Consider the following 22,713-nt stretch of genomic DNA (forward strand, 5'->3'; position numbering starts at 1 on the left):
TTGCCATTTAACACTGCTGAATCACACATGCTGTGTGGAATTTCAACCAAAAAGGCAAAGCACCAGACATACATGAGGCCCATGAGAAGTCTGCATTATCACAGAAGGTTTTCTTTCAAAATTGCTTTCCAATTCATTCATTCCATTTTGTTACTTGTTTGGCTATTTTGCTCTGTACCTCTATGATCAAAGAGCACACCATTTAAATATTCTCTTAAAAGTGTTGTTTTGTCTGTCTTGACATAATTAAAACCACTCTTTAGCACGACCCTGAATGTTTTAAGCACATCAGTATCCAAACCTAAAGGGAGAAGCTGCTTTCTTCATCTTTCTCATTAATAAAGTGTAAGAAAACTGTTAGGAGACAGTTTTGTGGAATGGCATGCCGTTTGTTCCGGAGACACGCGATATGTATTCGAATACAAATGCTGGAGACAAGCGATGTGTATTTGAATACAAAGCGATGTCGCTACATCTGACCGGAGCCAAACGGCGCCTCTTGTGAACCCTATGGAGCCAATTAGGTTACAGGGCTCAGGAAATACCCAATTAGAGAAGGAGCTGTTTAGCTATGCACAGCTCCACAAGACCAATCAGAAACAGCACCCCTGCTGGTTATCATAACTCATATGCAAATGTGACTGCTATTAACTGTATAAAAAAATGAACTGAATTCTATACCTGTTGAACTTCTGCTCAATGCTGATGTTCCCACGGCCGGCTGTGCTAAAAAACCTCCTGTCTTTTGCTACGAACATCAAATCTGCTTCTTTGCCGTAACGAAACACTTTTTGGTGTTCCGGACTTTTACTAACAAAAACCATCAGACAAAAGTTAACCAGAAGTGGCTTTCACTCACTTTTATTCAAAACAAAACATGTCTTTGACCTTGACAAACACTTTTTGTTTGACTAGAAAACAAAACAAAAAAAGACATCAACAACAAAAAACCAAACAGGGTTTCGCTTATCTTTTTTGGACATCATCCCCTAATGATATTCCTGATATTGTATGATCAAGAACCCGCACTCTGTTCACTGACCACCAAAATCCTTTGGTTAAACAGCAAAATAAAAGAGAAAGTTCTTCACTGTTTCAAAATTATTACAATATTAAGATCTTGAAATATTAATATATTTTATGGGTATATTATATTTTCTTTTCACATTATATTTTAATTCTCTTCTGGCTCCCTTTTGTTCTTACTTTGGAAAAATATCTTCATGTGAAAAAAAATCTTAAAATATTTCATTTTCATCTCCATATAAAGTGAGATGTGTTCTTAAAAACCACACAAACCACTATGCTTAGGTAAAAACCATCTCAACTTCTCAATTCTGATACGTTTCTCCATTTTGGTGTCTGCACTCTGAACTGTGGCTCTGGTCAGATGTTGTCCAGGAAAACTGTCAATGATATATAAATGGAATCCCTGTTTCCAAACTGTCACCGTCACCATTATGATTTTCTTAATAAAGGACATGTCAAAAAATCTGTATGGAATTATTCTAAAGCCATTTTTGACCATTAGTCAGCCTTTCTCATTCTCTCTCACTGGAATACAGTTCTGTCGATCCCTCAGCCCCTGACCCAATCATAACTGTGTCTCCAGAGGGGCGGAGTCATGGACGGCTTTACGTCATCAGAGAGGGGAGGGACCGACCAACCATTTACTCAGCAATGCCAGAATTGGCAAGATGATGTTTACGGAAAAACACTGAAGCTAATACTTTGGAGTTGTTGATGTGGAGTCTTGAAATGATGCACATGGAAAAATATAAAAGCACTTGAAAGAGTCGCCTATCAATTCATGGACGTTTTGGTCATTCGCAGTAGGAATGGAATAACTTTTCATTTGACCAATGGAAGTGGTCAACTGTCAGCTGGCTCACTGCCAACCAATTACATTCTAAGGTCCTGTTCTCACAAAACTGGAGACTCAATGGCTTTCTAGTAAACCTCTCTACAGGCATGAAAATACAAATATTTACAGTTTTCATACAGATATTTGTATATACATTTTAATCCAATAAATGGCACCAAAACTAAAACTAACATTTTCTTTCTTTTTTCGGAAGGGAGGTGGAGAAATTTAAATAATTTCATATTTGCTTTTGTTTGCATCATATATTAAATATCATTGAAAGATAATAAAAATTCACTTCAAGTTGCAGGATAAAATAAACATGCTCTTTCAAAAATATGATGTAATTTCTCATTCACTAGGCTGACCACAGCAAAATAATTTGTCTCCATCAACTGACAGTCAGCAAATGGACAGTAGCTGACTGTACTTTGGAATTAGCCCTGTACGATGGAAATCTTTTTCTGGACAGACTTTGGTTACTAAGCATAATAATGAACACTGAACGGTCAACCCAAGAGCATACCTGGGTATTTTCTGTGAAAAATTGTCTGAGACGCCTGAGGGGTTTCACATTCAAAGAAGAAATTCCCAACTGTGAGTTTTTTTCTATTCTTTGAGTTGCTCAGTTCTGATGTAGTGGAAGGTTGAAAGGAGATAACAATGGTTCTAGCAGACAAGTAGCCACTGAAACCGATCTATACAGAGAAAAGTACCTTTCACAGGATTTTACACTGTGTCTGTTTCAAGCAGGTGGAATTCCTGCTGGGTGAGAGAACTCAGACTGGCGTGGTTGGCGCACACCCCTGTGTTCATCGGGTTCTGGCTCCAGAGATTCTGGCAGCCACCTCTCAGCCGCGCCAGAGCAAGTGAACTGGCAGTGAATCGGAATCGCCACCTGGAACGGCTGCCATGGATACCCGATCCCAGCGAGGGAGTGATATCACTGCGCCTCTTCAACGAGGCTTACCACCACGGAAGGGTGACACATCACTTTTTCTTTTCAAAAGGGGCAGAGGAAAAATCATTTCATTTGTGGTGGCGGGTAGAAAGGTGTGTGTGGGGGGAGGGGGAAGGTTCAGCCTTACGCTGGCGCTTCACTGGACTGAGACGGGAGGGGTGGCAGGGTAATGTGGGGCGTGGCGGAGGTGGGGGGGCTGTTGGAATAGTCTGATGCATTTTGGCGTTCGGATCTCGTGATTGGCTGCAGCGTGTTAGTGCCCGCCTACACTCTTGCCCTCTCCGGACACCCAGTCCAGGATGATGAAGGAAATGCTCATCACCATGAAGATGAAGCCGAGTCCTGCGAAACACGCAGCCTGCAAACACAGGGGGGAAAGAGGGAGCCAATCAGAAGACCAATACTGACACTTACCAAAGTGAAAAATCGGGCGTGATTTTTCACAAAGGCGAATATTGCTGACGAGAGCTGTGGGCCTACCTGGATCTTTGGTCTGGACTTCAGTGGCTCCTGATCGTTGGGGACAATGCGGATGTAGAATATTCCCGGGAGGATAAAGATGAGGCTGGGTGCCGAGGTGGCACCTGGAGAGAAGGAGGGAAAGGAGAAACAAGGTTCACTTTAACCCCCAACCACACTGTCTATGAAAGCCCTGGGAGATTCAAATAGCTTTGGACTACTCACCGATGATGCCAAAGATGTCCCGGATGTTGGGCACGAAGATGACGAGCAGGTTGACGACGAAGAGCAGGCAGATGGCAATGATGATGTGGCGCGGCCAGTTGAAGGGCTTCTCGGGGAAGAGCAGCTGCAGCAGGGCTCGGCGGATCTGGGGAGAGGAGGGTTTCACAACCATTCACACAGTGTGGAGGGAAAAGTGAAAAGTGCCCAACAAACACCAAAGACTTTCCCTCGGCAGCGTTTCACCAACCACAGAATAACGGTACGCTTCCATTGCAACGAATTCTGGTTGTACAGGGGCGAAATTCGCTCTGATTGGGCGAAATCGGAGCAAAATCGGCGAAGCAAGAGAAATTGAGATGGCGAATCCCCAACTTTATGCAAATGAGAACCATGTGAGAACCAATCAGTTCAGCATGTGATGTGTTTAGTATGTGACATTCTCTAGAGAGGCGGGAGTAACAAAAAAAGTCTGACCAAGATGGCGGAGGCTAAAGGCTATATGTAGCGTGAAAACATGTATATGATTAAAAGATGTATAGGTAACCATTTGTGTTTACATCAACACGAGCTCTGGTCAGGGCAAATAGACCAATATAGACCTTCATTTAAGCACTCAAACTTTTGAGCTAGGTGACAGGCTAACCACTAACGTTTTTGGACACCACATATAGGCTGTTTCTCAAAGTCAAGGATGCTTCCCTGGTAGAACAGGCCCTTCCAAGTCGGGTTCTTCAGAGGCTAGGCAAGACCCCTTCCTAGCATTCGGAGAACAGATAATGGAACAGTCTAGCAAGTATGCAGGTGTGCGTCATTGCGCCTTGTACGTGCGCATAGGATTGTGGGTGCTTTAAGAACACTGAGCATACACGCTATGCATCCTTGAAAATTCTCTGAACGAGGGACTCGGTCCTTGGTAGAATTCGAAGGATCCTCGACATCAGAACAGTCCTTCGGCAGGATTCAATAACATAGCATCCTTGAAATGCAGCCATTAAGGATCCTTCCTTGACTTTGAGAAGCAGCCATACACTTCGCAGATTGCTAGGATAGCCAGGCAAGCCTTGGCATGAAAACATTCATATGATTAAACGATGTCTGGACGAACTTATTGTCTACATCAACACGAATTGTTGTTTATATCAACTTAGTTGAGACAAAGATCATCATTTAAACACTACGTCACCGCACCACAACTACACTTGCTACTAACAGGATAGCCAAACTTGCTTGCTGTTTTCGCGACCACGCCCCCAGAGCGAAAATGTCGTAGCTTGTGTGGTTGGAAGCCTAGCGTAAATGCTGACCCTTGAATTAATACTCTATGACTGGAATTGCTTGGGCTTTCCAGCAACTGAAAGGGTGGCACACATCATAACCTACAAAATATGCAGGCTTCATGACTCTAGGTTGAGCTTTAGGGACCCATCCGTTTATTCTCTTAGCCTCAGAAAGGGAATGAGAGATGCTTGTTTGGCTGTTATGCTACAAATCTAGAAAAAATATTTATTTTAATTTTAATTCATTTTAATAAATGATTCATTCCTTTCATTCATTTAAAAGTTATTTTGTCAAGTAAGAACTTATTTTTTAGCTTGTACAGAGGTTTAATTTGCGGCTCAAGGTTTGATTTTTTGGACTGTATGGACATTTGAAGATTGGTAAAATCAATCATTTTTATTTTTCACTAGATCAGGATTTGCATCTGTGGATTACTTTTTCTCATTTGTGGGATTATTTTTTAGCTGTTATATTTATTTTGGCATTGAGGAAGTGGAAGATTTTTATATTTTTGCTTTCTTGCATGTTATTGGGTGTGGTACAAGGCCTTCTATATGTTGAGTCCATTTCGGTTTGACAGTGTTGCATTAAAACAATGATTTAATCAACAGTTATACATGTTGTGCTGTCTTCAAAAAATTTTTTGCGGCACCGTGAATGTCTGAAATCACTAAACAGAAATATCATGCTGCAATATCTAGTCATCCAACATACACTAATTTGTAAGTAACTGGAGAAATGTACACGTCAAACTACATGTAAATATAAGACATTTATAACCCCAGAGACATGTGGCAGGGGACGGGGGGGGTCTCACCGGGAAGAGGACAACAGGGACGGTTAGGGTGACGGCCACCAGTACAGCCAGACGCACGCACAGGATCAGGGTGTCAAGAGGGTCCACTTTACTGTACGTGTGGAGCAGCTCCGCCTCCACATTCACTGCAGACAGAAACGACAAAGTCAGACAAGGCAAGGCGGCTCCCATAATCTGAGGTTTCCTAACCTCTTTAGCAGAAATGGACAATACCATCGCATGAAACAGGAACAGCCCTCACCCTCGAATTTATACTCATGAAAACAGGGGTACAATCCCTGAAAGCTGTTGTTTAATTATTATTGTTCTGTGCAATGTAACTCATACTTATACACTCAATGTCTATTCAGATGATAATGCTGAAACCGGTGGAAGATGGAAGAGCAAGCTGAAGATGCACACTTGAGTCTCGTAAGTCTTAATGTAGGATACGTCTAGGATAACGACAGGCTAATTAATGTAAGACAAGCACAGGAGACATGGACAAACAGCATTCTGGAGGTTCACTTATATCACAGAGCCCTGGAATGTTATGGTGAGAAAGTCAAGGCTGTGTGATTTTAACGGCACAGAGAAGCACATGTGTGTTTATGGCCACCAGATGGCGTCAACACAGCCGGCAGCTGAATGAATTCCTCTTTGCTATTAATCAACCAATTGTTTTTATAGTGTCAATCTCTCATACTGATTTTTTTTTTTTGCATGAACCCCAGTACTTAAAAAAAATTTCTCCTATTATCTTACCATAGAAGGTGAGGTAGCCGAAGACAGCGGTGAGGAGGTACATGACAAACATGGCTAATATGGAGATGTTGGCCACGTTCTGCATGCGCTTCTTGGAGGGGCTGAGGTACAGTGGGTGGAGACAGACAGGCAGACAGGATTCATGATTGACATGGAAAATGAAAATGAATCAGGGTGGTGGGGGGTGGGGGAGTCACAGCAGCAAACGTGGAGTCGCATTTGCTGATGAAAAGGGCTTGACGGTTATGAGATTTCTAAACAAGCCAGGTGGCCGCTGTGATGAAACCGTGCGTTGGCACACACTCACTTGCGCAGCTCGGTGTAGATGGGCAGGACCTCCGGGTGACAGACGAAGGCAAACGCCAAGATGGGAATGGTGTACGCCGTCTGTGAAACCAAGACCGCACAAACTCCGGTTAGTCCTTGGCACCTGGACAGGTCCGTAAGAAGTTTGCCATTTTTACATTGCTGGTTCACATAAAACCCCTGCACTCTAATCCACACATAAAGAAATGTCAAGTTGCATTTTCTCTTTAGGCAGATACTGTACCTTCTAAGCCTCAGTCAAGGAGTGCTGCGACTGTTTCTGGCATAGATTTTCATTTGGCGACAATTTAGAATAACATCAAATGAAGCTTAATTGTCCGTTCGGTTAAAAACATCCACAAATACTTTGCTGTTCTCGACATAGCAGTAGGGAAAAGAGGGCTTTCTCTGACCTGCTGGTTAATGGTGAACAGGTCAGCTTTGCAGGCATCCTCTGTAGCGTTACTAATGACAGGAGGGTCAATGTGGTCATTGAGCGGCAACGGACATTCGATGTTGAACTTCTTGTAGATCACCTGAAAGAGGCAGCGGGGGAACGGAGGGAAGGAAAGGAAAAGAAATGGAAGATGAAGGCGTCATCTAGCTTCACTGTACGAGTGCTAGGTTTGACGCTTTCAGCCAAAATGGCACAGCTGCCACTGACGTTGTTAGGTGAAATGTCGAACGAGGGATTTTACAAAGTGTCCTTCACCACTTGACACACTCACGTAGAAAAAACCCTAAGAACTCTGATAATGTTTTGAAACACCACCCAAGAGAAATGTTATTTTAAAATGGCACTAAATCTGCACCCCTTTTAAATTGTACCGGAGAGACAACCATGGCCTTTTACCAGCAAAAGCAATTCCCTTCATGATGGTGACCACCGGTGACAGTAATGTAATCAGAACCCAGGGCACCCTGACTGAAAGGATGGCAAATGGAAGTGAAGGAGGAGTCAAATGTTACTGGGGCGGGGGGGTCACATATATTAAATGAAGATTGTACTCTTGAATTCACTCACCGAAATGAGGAAAAACATCATGCATGTGAGGGAGAAGCCACTGGTGTAGCCAAGATAACCTACAAACATGAAACAAGCTCACAACACAAGCAAAGACATCCTGCCCTCATTCAATGTCTGCAGACTTCCCTATCTCTACAATTGTCCAGTTTCAGTTGAACCAAGTTTTTATGAGGTCAAAATGACTTGCAATTATTGTGATAATGGATTATGGATTATTATTATTGTGATAACGGATTGTAACACTGTTGCCTGATTCTATCGCAATTATTACAAATTATTACAAATGATAATGTCTCACAACCACCATATTTCTATTGAAGCAATATTGATATGCAATAAAAACAGAAACAGCTGTACTCCTTTTGCACATTGATGGACTTCTACATTGTGGCTGTCACTATGGTAGAAATCATGAGAAATGGTGATATTTCGCAATTAACCCATTCGCTGGGCCAAGAAAAGGGTGAAAACAGAACTGTGAGAAATGTGAATGAATGTGAGAAAATGGCAAATGGAGGTTTTTGGACGGGGAGGGAGATGGAAGGGAAGGCGGGAGAAGGATTCGTAGCTCACATACCGAGCTGCCGCATTAACGCGAGGGGAAGGATGACGGTGAAGCTGACGATGATGATCAGGTAATTCCCGTTCAAGTACCACTCTCTGGGAAGAAAGATGGATGGTCAGATGAACACCACCAAAAAACCCAGCCTGCCCTCCTATATGTATCCTATACTGAGTACCTGTCTGTTGGACAGGCTGCCTAAAACCTGGATCTTCGGTAAACAAAGGATATGAGCTATATGAACACACACCCCATTTCTCAGATACTGCAGACAAGTCCAGAGCCTAACTGTGATAGTAGTATGTTCTTTAGAGCACCAACAGTGAAACAACAGTAAGGTCTCTCTGGTGTGAAGCCTCTATTTGAATCCTGAAGGAGGGTTGGGTAGGTTGAGGCTTCAAATAGATGAGTTTTTTTTCCCCTCTGCTCTTTTCTGTGACAGCCACTGCGCAGACTCACTCGCTCGCCTCCGTCACTCACCCGGACGCCGAGTTCCTGTTCAGGAAGGCCTGGATCACCAAGGGAAGCTCGTACTTCACAATGAAGAGGTAGCTGGACATCGCTAAAGACAGAGACGAGAAGGTCACATCGGAGGGAAAGAAGCCATCTCTCAAATTCTCCACAGAGTTTAATAATTTGCTTAGATTATTCAGATCAGGTTGATTCTGATGTGTTTCTTATTTTTTGGTGAGGTGTTGTTTTGATCTGTTTCCTCTGGGTGTGTCGCTCGTCCGTTTCGGGGACGCAGCTGTGGTTCACTGTGTGACAGACGCTGGTGGGAAAGCAGGTGTGGGAAACTGTCACGTGGGCGTTACCCGGCGCGCCACAAAGTGCTCAGGCCTGCTCTAGGTGCAGCCGCACATCTGATTTTCTTGAACTCCGCGTTCTGTTTATATTTGGAGGGTGAAATGTTGCTACAGAAAGGCAGCATAAATCTTCCCAGGCAATGCACCATAGTGCATTCCTCAAAAGAAAGCCCCAGGCTTTCCAGGTTATTTCCCAGCATGGCAAGGCCGAGCTGCAGTGCCAGCCCGGGCACGACATCACCTCTGGTATCTGCTCATCCAGAGAGCACCACGCTGTGACTCACCTCCGATGTTGTGTATGGTGATGATTACAGCTGCCAGCACTTTCCCTGGGGGACCAAAAGCCCGGTTTCCCAGCTGCTCGTACGCGCGGATCCCTGCCAGGACGGTAAACAAATAAGAACACAACACCAGTCGAAAGACGCTCACATGCAGTTAAAACAGCAAGCTGAACGGGAGCTACAACAACAGCCCTCAAACAGGTATCGAAGAGAGAGGCCAATTTTGTGCTGAGTTCCTTATACAGGATTAACACATTCACACTCTCTTTTCGCCAAAAATGAACCCAGAATTTCACTGCTCAGAGGCAGTGTTTACATTTGCTCGTCCAAAACAAACGGCTCAGATGATCGTCATGGCTAAATCCCTTCCGCCTCTACCGCGGCCCGGTGGCCCAGTGATTGAAGTCATGTGACATGAATCTAGGGCAGCTGCCTGAGTGGCAGAGGTCACACAGGTATGACATCCTTGGCCGGTTACACAATGCGCTTACCCACAACTCCTGCGCTCTTCAGGAGAAGGTGAATGGAGTACGCTGACAGGATGGCGATGAACGTCAACAGGATTCTGCAAAAGACAGGGAGGGGACATGCACTGTTACATATACACGCCATGGCTTAATGAAAAGAAAACAGATCTCCATCGCATTCTTCTACTGTTGGCGCATTACATAGGGTGTTAATCACATTTTGCACTTTGCGTTGTATTATTGCGTCAACACGTGTGATTATACAATGTAAGATCAATGGAAAATGTGACTTTCAAGAGTGTGTCAGCCACTTCAGTTCAAACCAAGACATTCTGGACCTGGATACAGAGGCCTGACCACTCCCCCTCCCTGCTATCCAACTACTTGAGCGTGAGAAAATTCAACTGCCCATTGATCCACCTATGACAAATTACAACTTGATTCACCTCTTCCTGCTACTGACTACCGGTCTTAATTTTAGGTGAAATTTTGATTGGTGAAAGCATTGATCCAGATATGTTTCAGGCCCCAGTCAAGGAGAGTTAGGATAAATTCTGTAATGGGTTTTGATTTGGTGAGAGTTTAGAATTGAGCAGAACAGACTGGAACAGAAGAACTTATCTGCCCGTTGTTTTTTCAGTAAACAGAAATTCCTCTTTAGAGAGATATGTTCCAGGTCTCAGACAAGTAGTGCTGGAACTATTTCTAGCATAGATTTTGATGTGGTGGAGGTTTAGGATCAAATCAAATACAACTTAATTGTCCACTAAATATTTCATAAAACTTTAAGCAGATATGTGCCAGGCTTCAGGGCTCCTTCGCATTTTGGGTTAGCTTTTGATTTGGTACACATACTTCCCTGGCCTCTGTCCACATAAACAGAGTGAGCCGAACGCTTCCCGCACTGTGAATAAGGAATCAGCGGCCACAAACTGCGCAGTCATCTCCCCGCTCCCCTGCTGCGAAACAGAGCCCAATCCCGTAATCTCATTACCGCGACAGACGCCACGCCAGCGCCCGGGCCCACCCGCGCAGCCTCGGACGCGGCCGGAAGCGCTCGTGCGCGCTCGCGAGGACGCGCGTTTGATCTGCCAGCGCCTGCCTATTTTTAACCCCTCAAATCTGATTTGCAGGAGGCTCACGGTAGGTGCGCCGTGCCTTCGCAATCTTGCCCCACGCCAACGCAGGTCGAGCTCAGAGGCGTGCTTGTCCTTCTGTCACCTAAACCCCCGCCCCCCCCCCCCACCCGCCTCCTGCTGGGAGATTGTGCGTGCCGGTTGGGCTCTGTTGGCGCAACCAGATCTCTAATACCAGGAAGCATGTCCCCTTCGCAGTGCACGCTAATCGAGGCTGATGCAACGGCATGCCAATGCTCATTCCTGCCATGAAGTAAAGCGGAACACCCCACTCACAACCGAGGCAGCCACGCCGCCTCCAACAGAAATCCCCACCCGCAACCCGCGCCCGCAGGCCCCCAATCGCGACCCGCACGGCCGTCACCGCGGTCAGCCTGCCCACCGCCAAGGCACAACTGTGGTCTCCTCCTCAGCCAGTCCCAGAACCCCCCTCTCCTCATAGCCTCCTCAGCCTGGCCTGACTCTACAACCCTCCCTGCAGACAGACAGCCTTTACAATTTAGAGTGTATAGTGTCATCTGTGGTTGTAAAGCATTTATACCTTCACATTAGTAGGGTTAGGGCTTAGTCATGTAATCATGTATCTGCATGAACCATTATTATGTCATCACCATTATTATGTTCCCAAGTGAATACCCACTCACTGCTATTATGCTCCTGAGTGAATACCTCCACACTGCTAAATTGGTCCCAAGTTAATACCCTGTATGCTGCTATTAGGGTCCCAGTGTGCGGTTACTGTTTCTGATCTTAAATCATCTGGTGGCACACAACTGTTTAGGGATTTAAATGTGTGCCCGCATTGTGCATGACTGACAAGCTGGAAATGCTGTTGAGCCAACTTTATTGACAAACCAGGAAGCAGACAGTGGGGAGAGGAGACTGAGATTGTGGAGGACGTTTGAGCGGCAGAAACACAGCTGGTGAACTGTAATACGTGTGTCCACATCCAGCTGCTTCCTTTGAAATGGGCACATCCTCTCAACATTAGCAAACCCTCACAGAACACCATTCACAACCCATTATGATGACGTAACGAAGGACATCATTCTCCCAAAACATCGCACATGTATCATCCAGAGCTCCGGGTCACTAATGAAACCGTGATGTATGTCTGCGTGCGGGATCAGGATGAGGACAAAAAGCTTATTTAAACAAAGAAACTGCAGCTGTCCTGAGTCTCATAGGATTACATTTTATCATGAGCGGGCCTACATTTTCAGCTCTTGGATGGCAGCGTCAGTCCCTATCCTTGTAGCCCGCTGACTCTAACAATACCGAGTCATAAATCAGACATCTAAAATGAGAAAGGGTCTTAGCACAAAGGCTAATGTTTGATTCACAGCCATGACTGATAAGTCCATAGTTGGTCTGAGTGAACCAAGCGCATTAAATGACAATGCAAATGCACATAGGGTTGGCCCTCACACGACGAACATCATCTTGATTTCACTGGTGACAAGAATAAATCACAAACAAAGCAACACACATGAGAACTACATATTTTTGGTAAATTACACGGCTGACCCATGGGATATCAGTATATGGGCTGCAGTCAGCACCAGTTACAGAATACAAAACTGCGAATGACCCTGAACCAGTGACACTGAGTGCCTGCCAGAACCGTGGTAGGAGAGCCACGGGTTAAACAGACTTCCTGCCCCTTGTGCAGACGGCCATTTGATTGGATGATGTGTCTCACGGGAGCAAACACACCATGCTATAAATACATCCATTTCACGAACGAGCTAATTCTTTAACCATATTGGGAATACGGTATATCGAATCAGGAGTCATGCAACTTTCTAATTGGCCCCTGAGCTCCTGGAGATGATATGAGGTCGATCTTCAGTGGCCCTTTGGTGTCCCTGGAGCTGCTTTCTTGCTGGACTCTTTTAGAGAGTGAAAGGCAAAGAGAACTGGCCATTAAAGAAGTATCTGGTGCTGCACAAAGGATGCAGCGGTGCTGGTTTTGCTGCTTCTGACCACCAGCTGGCCGTCCGCGCACGCCTCTGTCAGCTGCCTCCCGAGGTGATACGCGTACGGTACATTCACAGGCCAATGTGCTCTGCACGTTTGATTTTCAAGGCCCCCCTCAGATGTCGTCCTTGCAGGGGCACACATGCTGGAGTTCCCATGCCTTTTCCCTGCTGATTAAGCTGATTATGCTGACCTTCGAAAGGCAGAGAAATCTACAGGCAGACCGAAATGCCACGACCTGTGGGAAGGAGCGGGAAACAGCCCGTGGGCGCAGGCTGGGGCCAGGAACGGGTACCAACAGCTGTGAAATGCAGTTTCATTTCCATGTGCATCCATGGTGAAAATGTGAATCCACTAAAAATGCACTTAGGGTGATGATGGATCAGGTTACATTCAATGGCATGGTAGTGGTTATTTAATAGTCCTTTGTGCTATGCCATCAAGTCTTGCTGCTACAGCAATACAACACAATTCACCCTAATCTAATACTTATGTAGTGCAGTACTGAATACAATATTCCAAGCAAAGGGGTTTAGTGGGGGAGGTAGTGTATCCCACTATCCCATTGTAGCAAGCAGAGGAATGGGACACAAACCTTTGACCAACATCAAAATCCATGACTCCTATGTAAGCTCACCACAGCAAGATCACCATCGCTGGCAGGTTACAGCCGCACTACCAACATGACGCCATAACAGCCAGCATTTTTAGCCATAGCAGCTTTCTGTCAAAACCAGTTCTCCGCTTCAAGTTCCTTATTGTTTGATTTCCCATTTAACATGACTATTTTTTATTTACTAAGCATACACCCTTATCCAGAGCAGCCTGAATATCATCAATTTACACAGTTGAATGTTTGCTGAGGCCATTCAGGCCAAGAACTTTTCTCAAGGGTACAACAGTGCCCTACACTGGAACTGAAAAGGCAGCCTTTTGGGTACAAGCCCTGACAAGCCATTCATTACTAAAGAAAATGAGTGAAATGTCAAATTCCATCAGGTGAGATGAGCTATATACCTTGTGGACGTGTAAGTGATTGAAAAATTGGGATTTTGTCTGGTAGGCATTATTTGTTTATTGCTTGTATTCATCTCTATAAGCAGCCGTAGTATGTTTTTATAAACCACTAGTTGATTGTTTTCATCACTCGAGAGGATGAAGATGCATATAAACATAGTCATATTTATCAAAGAGTTTGTTGTCTTGGTGCTGCTCAAGCATACTTTTGAATGTTTTGGGAAAGGCAGCATAAATGTCTTGGCCAGTCAAATCGTGGGCTTTAAAATCCTGCCTTGTGTTGACAAAGTGACTCATGCGCCTCTTTCTCAAATACAGCCAAGCGCTGAGGACGGTCCACGCCTGGCCCTACATGGCCATTACTCAGGCATCTATAGATCATCTATAGATCAGCTGTCACAGAGGGACTTTGGCTTCTGCTGCGCTGGACGGTAAATTCAATTTCCTTTCATTGCGCAGTGCCAATCCGTGCCAAAGACAAGAGGGCAACCAGAGGGTTATCAGCAAATAGCCCTGACCTGTATCCCGCCTACCCTAATGCAGCACAGGGAGAGTGTGCGACTCTCAGCCAAGAAGCTTTCTTAGGGAGATGGACTCTAAGGCTCCCTGGTGAGAGGGACCACAGCTGCACGCACGTGGATGTACAACAGCCAGCTACATAAATGACACGTCGCCTTCACAGAATATCACACATCACAGTGGAACTATCACAGTGGAATTACCAGCATTTTACAAAAATAAATTCACAATTTATTTTTTATTTTCACAAAAATAAACGGCGGGCAATATGGTAATTCCATCTCATGCTTCCCCTATGGACACTGTCCAAGCCCATGTCTGAGAATTTACTGGAAGTGCCTTCCATTTTATGGTTTACTGTAACACCGTGGACAGTGCCACAGACCATTAAGAGTAACATTAGTAACTGCACTCTCTTTAGCTCAAGGAAAACAATGATTATTATACATTGCTCTTACACAACCGGGATCTGTTCTCATGGCAGGGCATGTTGGGACGCGTATATTTCTTTTGGCGACCATCACATCCTTACATAACAGCGTTTCATACAGCATGGCTGGGTTGAAAAATAGCGGATAAACGCAGCCATAACTTCAAATCTCAGTTTTTGGGCTTCGTAGCATTAAAACAGCATTGCATTGAACCGCTCCTGTCAGTGATGGCATGATAATGCACCAGCTACTAGGACTATTAAAGAAGAAGATAAAAATCGGCGAGCGTTTTGAACCTTTTTGCTGCAAATTCACAGCAGCAGCACTTTCTTTGAGCGTGGTGTACTTTTCTTCCCTCCCCTCTGTGTTTAGCTCTGGACGCCAGGGTTCAAGATAGATTGGCTACCATTCATCTGGAAAGTGAGGTTATGAAGTCCTTTGGGATTTACTGCAGTGCCTTGTTGCGCGAGTCCCTCACCTCCAGCTGTTCGCGACAGGAAAACAAGCCTGCTGTTTTTCGGCCAAGGCGCCCCCCCCTCCCCTTCCCCTTCCACCTCCCCCCACCCCCTCCCCCTCCCATCTGGCCGCCTTGGCTTCGTTCAAGTTTCCAGGATCCCATCTTAATTACACATACTGAACACTGCGTCGTTTTATACCCGGGCTGTGAGTCAAACACACCAAATAAACAGCGCAGTTTTCCCCAACTTGCTGCCAAGGTTATACGTGCAGCACAGTCTAAGGCTAGTACTAATAACACAGCTAAGACTAATACAAGGCCTACATTCAGCAGGAGTACTCAGACAAATTATGGAAGGCAGTCAGGTACCAGCAGTGAGCTGGCAAATACGTTATATGAGGCAATAACTGTGTGACATCATCACTGAATTCCTTTCATTTATTCCCAGTGGAGACTCTGAGATGCCTGGCTGGGATACTTACAGGAAGAGGATGATGCCAGTATTTGACATGGCATATGCCAGTCCCAGAATTCCGCTCCCCATGATGGCGTTGCTAAGGTTGAAGACAGACATTCCAAAGGAAGTCTTTCCTTCAAACTGTAAAAGGGAGGCGACTGAGTTATTGTAAGGAAGAGAACAGTGTGTCAGATATGAAGCAGAATTAACAGGCAGTCATTCAGAGCATTGGTTAGCCCATTACAGTCTGTTTGTGAAGGAAGTGGATTGAATAGCAGGATGGGATGCTGCCGTTTCATCTCTGAGCAAGGTTTTCTTTCATAGTAGTGCCACTAAAGCTCATCTATGTCAATGGAATTTCAGAAAATACATTGTGTTGACATTGCAAGGTGCCCTTGATAAGAGTATCTCTTGAGCACATAAGTAATGATGATAACCTAATTATACCATTATACTGATAAACTATGAGTTTTGCAAATACTACCCTCCAACTAGGTCCATTATGAATATATAAACACACACACAGCTATCTCAATGGGATCAGACTTTGGCTTTGAGGTAAAATTGGCAATGTAACAATACAGGTAGCAATACAATTTGCAAATTAAATAAGCGCCAGAAGATTTCGGAGGATTTCTTAACTGCCAGCTTTTATGCCAGGTTTACAGATAGTCATGAACAAGGGAGGAAAATGGCGTCATGTTGGGTATTTATGCGTTTCTCTTTTGCCCTCATTGTAGCTGTCTAATCTTTGACTTGTCCCCTTTACTGGAGCTACGTAGTATCTATAGCTTTCTTAACTGAAGTGATTAATTTTTATAGATGTCCCCTGTTCTCAACTTCTTTAATCACAATTTTGCCTTTAAACGACAATTTTGCGTGATCCATTCGACTGTCCCCTTTTCTTTAATTAGTGCGTAATCTCTACAGTGATCTCCTGTACTGGCGCTGTGTAACTTCTGCAGTTGTCCCTTTTACTGAGGATGGGGATACCGGCACTTACATCTGTGAACTGCGGCTGCTTCTTCCCATCACCCTTGTGAGGTAGAAACTCCTCGCGTTCTGCCTCCACACTTTCAACACCATCAAACCTTGAGCAGAGGAACACAGGATGTTTAAGCTGAAGACATTTATACATGGGGGAAAACATTCACTCGAGAGACAGTGACTTTAACAGCATCTGATTTACATGCCAATACGTACATGGATAATCTAAACAAACACAATAAGCCTGAAAGAATGTCGTTATTATGAAGCCAAAATAAAACAGTGCTGTGTAGGTTCCTTCCGGGTCACAGGATAAGATATCTTTGTGAGGACAGAGTCGAGAGCGTGCTGTACTACAGATTATGAATAAACTCAAGAGGGAAAGCTGGGCCACGCCACCCATATTCATGACGGCAAAGCAAGGCTGGCCTGTAGAGAGGAGGTCCTAAGGATTCTTACTCACCAGTACTGACTACCGCTGCATCCAGTGGTGACTCCCTGTACTCTACAGCATGAGCCACAGATACACAAGATCCTATTACTAATATATTTCATTTTGACTTTATTATTAATCTAGTTCAGTCCCTAGCACTGCACTAGCGCCTCAGACATATCCTCAAGTTGACCAGTGTCACGGTGAGGTGTTTCAGAGTCAGTTCGCTGAGTATGAGGGGAGACGTACCCTTCTTCCAAGATGATCTTCTCTGTTGCTAGTTCTAGGTCTGGGCAGTGGTTACCGTTGGATAGCTTTTGGAGTTCCATACTGTTTGAGGGTTGAAATGGATGTCCTTTTTTCAGATGGAGGTGGAGCGGATAGAGGGCCTTCTCTCAGTGGATTTCACAGTATTTGGTGTATTCTGAAGATCGCTTGAGTGTCAGAGATGGTCTGAAAAAATAAACATCATCCATTTAGCTGCAATAGATCGGTTGTTGGAAATGAAGCTCAGCCAGTAAAATTATAGTTATTAATTATACTCTATTGTACTGTAGTATACTACAGTATAGTTTGTTCAACAGGTATTACTCAATAATAAGTTGCAAGGGACGGGACTGGGTCATAGTTCCAAACCTAACCCTGGAGGGCTTTTTTTCCATTTATTTCCATCAATTTTTCATTTGGTGGAAAAAATATTAGGCCATTATCCACTTTTGGCTCAATACAGAACTGGCAAGGCACTGGGCCATGGGTCCAAATCCAGCCCTGGGGGGATTCTGTCATTTTCTTTCCACTTTATCCTTAACTCTGACTTACAACTGAAGCAACTGCTTCCTTTTCTGCTCCTTGCACAGAACCTTTTCATTTATTTCAGCAACTATGGTGATTCAGTCAAATGAATGAGCAAAACACAAACAACCAGAAAGGAAAGTTTGATGATGAACTTCAAGTTGCATAAAAAGCTGGTAGTAGCTGGTAACAGCTGGTAACAGCTGGTAGTAGCTTGTAGTAGCTGGTAGTAGCTTGTAGTAGCTTGTAGTTACAAGTTTTGCTCAGGAGAGACAGACTGTATCTGTGGCCACTGCAGCACACTCATTGTGACACCAGCTGCATGTGTTAGTTAGAATGTTCAGATTCTAAACGTTCTTTCCATGTTACTCAATGAGAATTTTTTCAGTGTTAAATTGTAAATATCTCAAAAAGCACAAGCAACGAGGTCCCATGCTAGCTGAAGGTATTAGCCAAGTTTTGTAAAAAAAAAAAAAAAAGCTGTTGGAAGATTAACGTATAGAAAATTAGATGTAATAAAGAATAAGTAATAAGAAGAACAGTAAGTTGGCTTTTTTCGAGGCAACCTAATGGCTAATATTGCTGGTAAATCGTTTGTGTAATTATGTTTATTATCAACAGTTAAGTTCGCATGACTATTTCTCACATGAAGTAAACTGACACATAAAATGCTCCTGTCTTTCACACAGAGTAACATGTGCAATCACATAAATGTCTTTTTCATTGGCTGAAATTACTAACATGTAGTCAGTACCCTATAATTGCATATCGCAACCCCATGCTGTCTTTCATTGCATAATATGCACTATTTTAATGTTACTTACTTCACCTAATCCTGTTGCATGCATACTCTATGTGTGTGCCTAGTATCACAACAGTCCACAGCATGTCCAGCTGTGGCAACAGTAATGAAGGGGTGAAAGTTCAGGGTTCATTGCATGGATGATGTACATGTCTCTTCCCCCCTTTTCTTCGGTGTGCATGATAACAGTAATTCCTAACAGAAAAAGGAGCATACAGCACAAGGTTGTTTTTTCCCCCCACGAGTAGCTCATTTCTGCTAGCTGGGCACACCCTCATTGAGTCCCAATAATTCCTACACAGTCAAGAATGGAGAATGGAGAATGGATTGCACAATACCACACACTGACAAAAATGTAGAGCAGAATTCAGAGACTTGAGATGCTCACTCCCCCCCAAACGCGCGCGCACACACACACGTACACACATACACATATGTAGACACACACACACACAAACAGACGAAATACATACACACCCACACAATCACACATACACACACATCACCTCCATATACACATCCTGCTGACAGCCACGCCATTGAGGAGCACGTCCGTTTTACCCACCTGCTTGCGACTCGAGCTTTGACCGGAACACACCTCACTCCTTTTCCGCTCTTAAAACGCTGTCAAAACCCGAGTCCCGTCTCTCGAGCCATAAGGTTCACTGTGTCGCGTACGTGTGTCAGAAATTTCGTTTCGCGCTTGCAGGGATCCACCCAAACCGCATATTTACACTGACGCTGGTGGCGCGCATATGCAGTCACACCTCTAATCAGTCCTGGCTTTACAGTTTAAAGCCGGATTGCGAGCAGGCAGCTGGAACACAGTGTCACATGGCTGTGTTTACCACTAAATACCCTCTCTCTCTGTCTGGCTGGCTGTCTGTCCATTACCGCACTCTGTCTCCGCTTAGCCCAACCCTCACGCCTCCTTTCAGCCAAAGTTTCAATGAGCCTTTCACCTTGATGAATTCACATATTTTCTCTGTTTTGTGTGCTTCTGTTCACTTAATTGATATAATTCTGATTCCCGCGCTGGTGCGTTTCAGGAAGTCTGGTCAGAAGCTGTTTTTACATGGCATCACAGACAAGAGGGGATTCTGTGGGGTTTTTTTTGGGCCACATCAGCAACCCTTCCTCTTCTCTAGTTCAGATGATAAATATCAAGAGTATTCAGTATTATGTTTAGTATCATTCATAGATTATAACAATTATAATGTCACGCGTCTGCAGCTTTTCATTATATTTAGCAGGTCAAGGTCACACTTTTAATTACATGTTTCAGATTTGAGAGTGGAACATTTTTCAGTATAAAAGGAGCAGGACTGTATGCAAATATACTGAGCGATTTGGCATCGGTACAACATACCCATGAGGGAGATTAGCATGTCTGAGCTGATTCTCAGATCTGTAGTACCCTGCCAGTTATTACACCTTGCTGCAGCGTGTTACTGTGGCTTTGGAAGGAAAAAGCCAGACTTTTACCGTAATAATGTTTAAACAGAGGAGTATTCGTTTTTCCGTTCCTCGAATACACTAGTTTCAGATTAGAGAGGGCTTTACTGTGAGTGAGCCTATTGTTCCTGTGTGCGGTTCACCACCAGGTAAAAAGGAGGGCATCTGTACTTCCCCGGAGAGAACCTGGTGGATTTTCATGTGCCGTAGCCGTGCGCCCTGCCCGTGGACGTGCCTTTAGCTGTGACACTGAGCAGACCCAGCACATGGGAGCCAAGCGACGGTCGCAGTATTGGAACTCCCAGCTCGCTCTGTAGTATCTCTGAGTATCCCAACTGCTCCATTTAGGGGATTAAAAAATAATGACATGAATGACTGTTGTGTTTTGCTTTTTTTGTAGGAGTGACACAAAGATTTAAAATAGTGAAGTAAAACATTGGCATTCTATTGCCAGAAGGCATGCATTTAGTAGTCATTACAACTGTTGTAGAAAAAGACATAGACAGTAATACAAACATGCCCTTTTTGACTTGACTAATTGACTGTTTTTCCAAGAAGGGAGGCAGTAACTTAAAATAGAGCAGTGCCATTCATATGCCAGAAGACATCGGTTATATATGTATATGGCACAATACATACAACAGATTTTTTTTTTCAGTTGTAGGTGGTGACCAAATTAGATGCAATTTACAGCAGATCTAGTGTTTAATGTGTTTGTTTGTGTAACTATGCTGCGCTATTTATATGCCAGAGGCTGCAGTACCGAGAAGGAGAAAGTTGTGGGAGGTAGCAACTGGAAAAAAAAACAGGATTGGAAAATACACCGCCACAGCCACAGGTATTTGTGTTTGGAGAATTTCCCTATTTGGTGCCTTAAGCACAGCACTTCAGATGCGTTGCATCAACTGTGACGGAACGGTACGGTTTAAGGTCCTGGATGTCTCCTGAACTTTGGTCTCGGTACCTGATCACCCTCTCTCCTAACTGAGGTTTAACACTGTAACACAGCATTGCTCTTATACTTCACCCTTAAGCACTACCCCATTAATCAATATTTTTAGTTTTGACTTTTGTCTAAACCGACATTTCTTTTTGCTGATTTTGGTTCATCGCTGAAGTCGCCGAATTGTGCTTGAGTTTGCGAGAAGGAAAAAAAATGAACTTACACATAATATTAAGTCAATGAACAAATATTTACCCAACACTGAATCGGGGCCACGTGTGTGACAGGATGTTGGTAAGGGTGCCCTTACGGATCACTGTTAGGCACTAAACTGTGTGTATGCTATGATGTGAGGTAATGTGGCTTTTGCAAACATTCATAAGCACCACGTATTCAAAGAGAGACAGCTGCTGTTTTATGCTTACATCTTAGCACTGTTTATTATCTTGTTGCTTCATCACCGGCATGCTTCCTTCTGTTCCGTACCTATGCCCTTGCCCCCACTGCTGTTGTGACATACACTTTGCATGTCTCACCAAAATTTAAGGCCCTCTGGATAAGAGCAAAGAGTGTCTGCCAAAAAAAACGAATAATTACGACAAAGCAAAAAATTGCCCCTGTTTTCTAGATCAGGTGCAGTTAATTCCCATTCTTAGGGGGCAAGAGAATGTTGAAGGTGTATAAGTTTGTAAGGAAAATCAATGAGGAGACCACACAGGCACATAATGACATCTATAAAGTCATATACCCCTGGGTGCCTGCTAGTCAGTCTGGTCCTTCCCTCACCTTAACAAAATCACACAAAGTACCCATGATTTATTCATTTCTGTGGTGATACGCCACCAGGGTGCTCAGATTAATGAGTATGGAGACTGTTGAAAAAATAAGGAAGCCCACCAGACCGATGAATTTGAGTTTGTGATTAGCTAGTTGAAGTCTGTGCTCGATCCAGGTTCAGATTCCAAGGAGCATACTGTAATTGGGATGTCCACGTTTTATTTCTTTCGTTTTTTTTTAACCTTACAAGCCCTTTTCGACCTGGAAAGTGCAACTGGGTTTTTAGATTTCCAAACCTGCAGGGATGGGGGCCTACTGTGATTCAAATGAGGAAATGTCGTAAGCTGGTCTGCTCTCCCTGATTAGGACCATGGGCATGCAGAGAGCACATAACTAGACCTTTATGCACTGAAGCAAAGCTTGGCACTCCTCACGTCAAGGCATGTAATGCAGTGGGGGCAACCTTTCACGACATCCACGATGGAGTACTAGCGTTCATACGCACGAGACCTCCCACCAGAAGGAATTTGCTTAGAGGAATACTGGTCATTAACCGCCAATAATAGATTTATTTATCACTAAAACATTTTATTAGCATAACATTGTTGTAGCTAGCCAGCTGGACAGCTAATAACAAATCTAGCTAATTTAGCTAGCCATTTAGCTTGCTAGGTACACTACAGTAGCTAGGCAGGTAAATACAGCTCCCTAGCTGGCTCCATTTATGCAT

The 22,713-nt window shown here is 44.1% G+C and overlaps 1 protein-coding gene across 2 annotated transcripts in view; it reads right to left on the minus strand.

Annotated features, from left to right (window-relative positions):
- Positions 1–1,135: 1,135 nt before the first annotated feature.
- Positions 1,136–22,713, minus strand: part of LOC118779266 (sodium-coupled neutral amino acid transporter 3-like) — a 36,336-nt gene continuing 14,758 nt past the window's right edge. Inside the window, exons 1-16 of one of the 2 annotated variants that reach the window (XM_036531277.1) lie at positions 19,374–19,527; positions 17,464–17,667; positions 16,798–16,885; positions 15,820–15,935; positions 9,822–9,895; positions 9,334–9,426; positions 8,724–8,805; positions 8,259–8,341; positions 7,679–7,737; positions 7,068–7,190; positions 6,656–6,735; positions 6,349–6,449; positions 5,605–5,729; positions 3,510–3,654; positions 3,306–3,409; positions 1,136–3,183 (exon numbers count right to left, since the gene is read on the minus strand). In XM_036531277.1, the coding sequence (XP_036387170.1) occupies positions 3,079–3,183; positions 3,306–3,409; positions 3,510–3,654; positions 5,605–5,729; positions 6,349–6,449; positions 6,656–6,735; positions 7,068–7,190; positions 7,679–7,737; positions 8,259–8,341; positions 8,724–8,805; positions 9,334–9,426; positions 9,822–9,895; positions 15,820–15,935; positions 16,798–16,885; positions 17,464–17,543 (1,458 nt within the window). In that variant the 5' untranslated portion in view covers positions 17,544–17,667; positions 19,374–19,527 and the 3' untranslated portion in view covers positions 1,136–3,078. Of the gene's footprint in view, positions 3,184–3,305; positions 3,410–3,509; positions 3,655–5,604; positions 5,730–6,348; positions 6,450–6,655; positions 6,736–7,067; positions 7,191–7,678; positions 7,738–8,258; positions 8,342–8,723; positions 8,806–9,333; positions 9,427–9,821; positions 9,896–15,819; positions 15,936–16,797; positions 16,886–17,463; positions 17,668–19,373; positions 19,528–22,713 lie in introns of those variants that run through there. The other variant, XM_036531276.1, reaches the window with a different exon arrangement.

This window comes from Megalops cyprinoides, chromosome 6 (assembly GCF_013368585.1).
Source record: "Megalops cyprinoides isolate fMegCyp1 chromosome 6, fMegCyp1.pri, whole genome shotgun sequence".
Taxonomy (NCBI): Eukaryota; Metazoa; Chordata; class Actinopteri; order Elopiformes; family Megalopidae; genus Megalops; species Megalops cyprinoides.